This window comes from Triticum aestivum, unplaced genomic scaffold (genome assembly GCF_018294505.1).
Source record: "Triticum aestivum cultivar Chinese Spring unplaced genomic scaffold, IWGSC CS RefSeq v2.1 scaffold2318, whole genome shotgun sequence".
Lineage (NCBI taxonomy): Eukaryota > Viridiplantae > Streptophyta > Magnoliopsida > Poales > Poaceae > Triticum > Triticum aestivum.
Window position 1 is genome coordinate 49,436 of NW_025226139.1, and position 4,233 is coordinate 53,668.

The window sequence follows — 4,233 nt, forward strand, 5'->3', positions numbered from 1 at the left end:
CTCGAGTCATGGGTCCACGTGGTGTTGAAGGAGATGTAGATGCGTCCATGGGGATGAGCGAGGGATGCTCCGCATCACTTTATGTCATGGAAGTAAGAGTTTGGTAAGTGTATGCAAATTTAAGGGGTTCAATGATATTTTACTGGTTTTTGAATAGTGGGTGCCATCTTACTTTCCATTTGTGAAAACTAACTTTCAAGTGTGCATCTCCATTGCTGGCTTTTTCACTAGGGATCAGTGCCACAAAAAAGTGCTCAGGCCACCGTGCTTCATCCCTATCTCGCGGTCTCCTGTGGGACGCACCGCCTATGTGCAGCCAGCCGCCTCCACCAGACTGGTCTTGGAACGCACGCGGCCGGTCACCTAGCCCCACGGCCTCCTCCTATGTCTCTTCCCAGACACCCTTGGTGTTGACCCCTAAAATATAGAAATATGAAAAAATATAATAAAAAATATGAATTCTTATTTTTCAAAAAAAAATGTTGGAAAATGAAAGAAAAGAAAAGGAAAAAGAAACGGCAAAATGACAGAAAAAGAAATAAAAAAGGAAAAGGAAAAAAAATGAAAAATAGAAAGGAAAAAAAATAAAAAACCGGTTGGGAATCCTCTAGAAAGTTCCCTAAAATGAAACATGAAAGAATGAAAAAATTTGTCATGCTAGCCACCACAACCATGCAAAGTTCTTGTTCAGCACTAGGAGAGAGGACTAGTGATGCGGCTAGTAGCGGGGTTTTCACTCGTGTTCGTGGTTTCTTTTTTGGTTTTTGTTTTCGTTTTTCACGGGGTTTTATTCATTTTTTCTCTGGTTTTTCAATTTTCTTCTCCATTTTTTGTTTGTTTTTTTCTCCTCCATTTTTGTTATGGTTTTTTTCTTCTTCTCCATTTTTTTGTTTTTGTTTCTTGTTTTCATTCTACATTCTTATACTTGTTCAACATTTTTTTAAATATTTGTTCTACATTTTTATACATGATCAACATTTCTTTAAAATAGTTTCTTCAATTTTTTTAAAATACATGATCAATATTTTTTTAAAATAATTGTTAAATATTTTTATATACATTATCAACATTTTTTCAGATAATTTTTCAATATTTTTTAAATACTCGCTCAATATTTTATAAATGCTTCTTCAACATTTTTCCAAATTCTTGATAACATTTTGTAATTACTTGTTTAACATTTTTCAAATACCTATTCATTATTTTCCAAATATTTATTGTAGAGTTTTTTAAAGTATAATGAAAGTAAAAAAAATCAAAAAATAAAAACAGAAAACGTAAAAAAGAAACAAGTTCTGGCCTTGCTCGTGCGTGAGCCGGCCCATATTGCTCGCCCCCTTCAACCAGTCGGGAGTTACACTCGCTGAAGGCGAGGAATAGAGGCGCCCCTCGCCGATAGTTTGACAAAAAATGCGTCAAATATGGTATTTCAAATAGAATCCCCGTGCAGGGAGATCAACTAGTTGACGAGCGCTCCTTCGGGAGCCTACCAACGATCATTGAGGTGCTAGGAGTGCGCCATCGTGTCACACTTTGGACGCTCCTTCTAGATTTTTTTTAATTTTTCCGCGCACGTTTTCGGCTTTTTAGATTGGTTTTTTTCTGGGTTTTTTTTCAGCTTTTGGGTTTTCCACCAGTTTCGCTTAGCTTTTAGACAAAAAAGGTTTGATTTTTTTTCTACGAAAAAATGTGTCTCTCAGAAACGGAAAAAACGCATTTTCGTTTCCGTGAGAAGCACGGTTTTGCTTCCGTGAGAGACACGGACGTGCCTCTCAAAAAAGGAAAAAGTGCATTTTCTTTTTTCCTTCTGTGGGAGGCACGGTTTTACCTCCGCGAGAGGCACGGCCGTACCTCTCGAAAACGAAAAAAATACGTTTTTTTCTCTTTTGTGAGTGGCACGGTTTTGCTTCCGTGAGAGGCACGACCTTGCCTCTCAAAAAAAATTGTGTTTTCTCTTTTTCTTTTTTTCTTCAATGAGAGGCATGATTTTGCTTTCACGAGAGGCATGGGCGTGCCTCTCGAAAAAAAACTTATTTTTTATTTTTCATTTTTTCTTTCATGAGAGGCATGATTTTGTTTCCATGAGAGGCATAAACATGTTTTTTTTCATGAGAGGCATGGTTTTGCTTCCAGGAGAGGCACTACCACGTCTCTCGAGAAAAAACGTGGTTTCTCTTTTTCTTTTTTTTCCGGAAATGTTAACGCCCACACGTGTGGGCGTTTGCACATCGCCCACACGCCTCCATCACCACTCATTTTGCCACGTATGAATAGATGACATCAGCAGAATTTTTTTTGGTTTTCGGCTTAAAAATGTTGTATATCCTAAATAAAAGAACGAACTAAAAATCCGTTTTCACCATTAAATCCGTCTCGACGAGATCTTCAAAACTAGACCCATGTTGATATGTTTCGACGATTTTTTTTTGCCAGAAGTTGCCATGATGTTTACACTGCAGTTGCCATAGGGCTTAAACTAAAGTTGCCATGTGGCAATTTTAGTTTGTAGATCATGGCAATTTTAGTATTTTGATGATGGCAACTCCAGTACTTTGACCATGAAAATTATTTTTTATATGAACCATGGCAATTTTACGTGCATTTATCATGGCAATTTTAGTTTATGGTTCATGGCAAGTCTAGTTTCTTAATTCCCCGTTTTATAAATGTCAAAATTTACTTTTAAATGTAGAAGAAAATAGCTAAAACATATCATGGCAACTTCAGTGTAAACATCATGGCAATTCATATGCAATAGACATGGCAACTTTTAATCCAATTTTTTTTTCATCAAAACATATCAACATGGGATCTAGTTTCGAAGATCTCATCGCGAGGGATTTAATGGTGAAAATGGATTTTCAATCGGATTTTTCGTTTTAAAGATAAAACATTTTAAAAACTAAAAATCCAAAAAGATTCTTGCATGCATGCATGCGATGACGTGGCAATCTGTTTTACATTAGAGACGTGTGGTGCGTCTCTCTTCCTGCCACACGTGTGGTAGTTAGCGTGACCCCTTTTTTTTCTTTCATGAGAGGCATGGTTTTGCTTCCAAGAGAGGCACGGCCATGCCTCTCGGAAACGAATAAAAATGTGTTTTTATTTCTTCCTCCTTTTTCTTCTATGAGAGACACGGGTTTGCTTTTGCGAGAGGCACGATTTTGCTTTCGTGAGAGCACAGCCGTGCCTTTTGTAAACGAAAAAAAGTTTTCTATTTTTTTCCTTCAAGAGGCACAATTTTTTCGTATGGGTTTTTTGTGAAAAAAGTTCATCAAAATCTATCAACATGATATCTAGTTTTAAAGACCACGAGGGATCCAACGGTGAATATAGTTTGAGATTTGGACGCACGGTTTAGGAAATAAAACATTTTAAATAAATAGATATAGAAAAAAGGAAAAACTCCCAGGTTAAGACAAGTGAGGCCCATGCAGCGCACCACTTGTCACAACCTTCGAAGGTCAAAGTAATCTTTGAAAGGAGTATACTCTTTTTTTTAGGCAACTCCTTAATTAGTTTTTTTAGACAAACTCCTTAATTAGTTTTTTTACTCCTTAATTAGTTTTTTTTTAGACAAACTCTTTAATTAGTTAATTAGTGATTTCGCCGTGCAGGCTCCTCACGTGCCGGTCCTAGTGGGCAGGCACGGCCCAGGTGGGTTGAACCGTGAGGCAGCGCATGAGAGCACGGCCCGGCCCATGATTGCGCCTCCAAAAAGATATTGTCCTCCTCATCCGGAGACAGAGTGAGGTCCTCTCTGCTCTGCCGATAAGGCTCCTGTTCCCTTCCCCCGCGTTGCTGCTGCTCCGGCTCCGGCTCCAGTTCCGGCGAGCGCCGGCGATGGAGGCGGCGATGGGGACCCTCGGCTCGCAGTCCCCGCTCTCATTCTCCTCCAGCCTCTGGTAATCCTCCTCCCTCCCCCGCCGCCTCGCCCAAGCCAGATTCGCGGGCTACTAGTTCTAGTTTGGAGGGGTTTCCTTCCTGTGCTTGTGCGCCAACCCAATGTTAGTTAACCAGCGAAACGGACTCGTGTGTGCATGTTGTTCGCTCAACAGCAGGTAGTTTATGCTGCTGCAAGCAATTTGGCTCTCTTGCACTCATGTTGCTGCATGTAGAAACGGACCGACTTGATACAAGGAGTTGTGTTCCTTGGGTTTGTTTGACCCTAGGTGAAACTTTAATCCCAAATGGTAACAGGATGTTCAAGTACTTAGTGAGACCTTCAATTTC

The 4,233-nt window shown here is 39.6% G+C and overlaps 1 protein-coding gene across 1 annotated transcript in view; it reads left to right on the forward strand.

Annotated features, from left to right (window-relative positions):
- Positions 1–3,712: 3,712 nt before the first annotated feature.
- The window catches only part of LOC123172480 (pentatricopeptide repeat-containing protein At3g59040), a 3,964-nt gene continuing 3,443 nt past the window's right edge, over positions 3,713–4,233 (forward strand). The window contains exon 1 of the mRNA XM_044589439.1: positions 3,713–3,905. Within this exon, the coding sequence (XP_044445374.1) occupies positions 3,844–3,905 (62 nt within the window). The 5' untranslated portion in view covers positions 3,713–3,843. The remainder of the gene's footprint in view (positions 3,906–4,233) is intronic.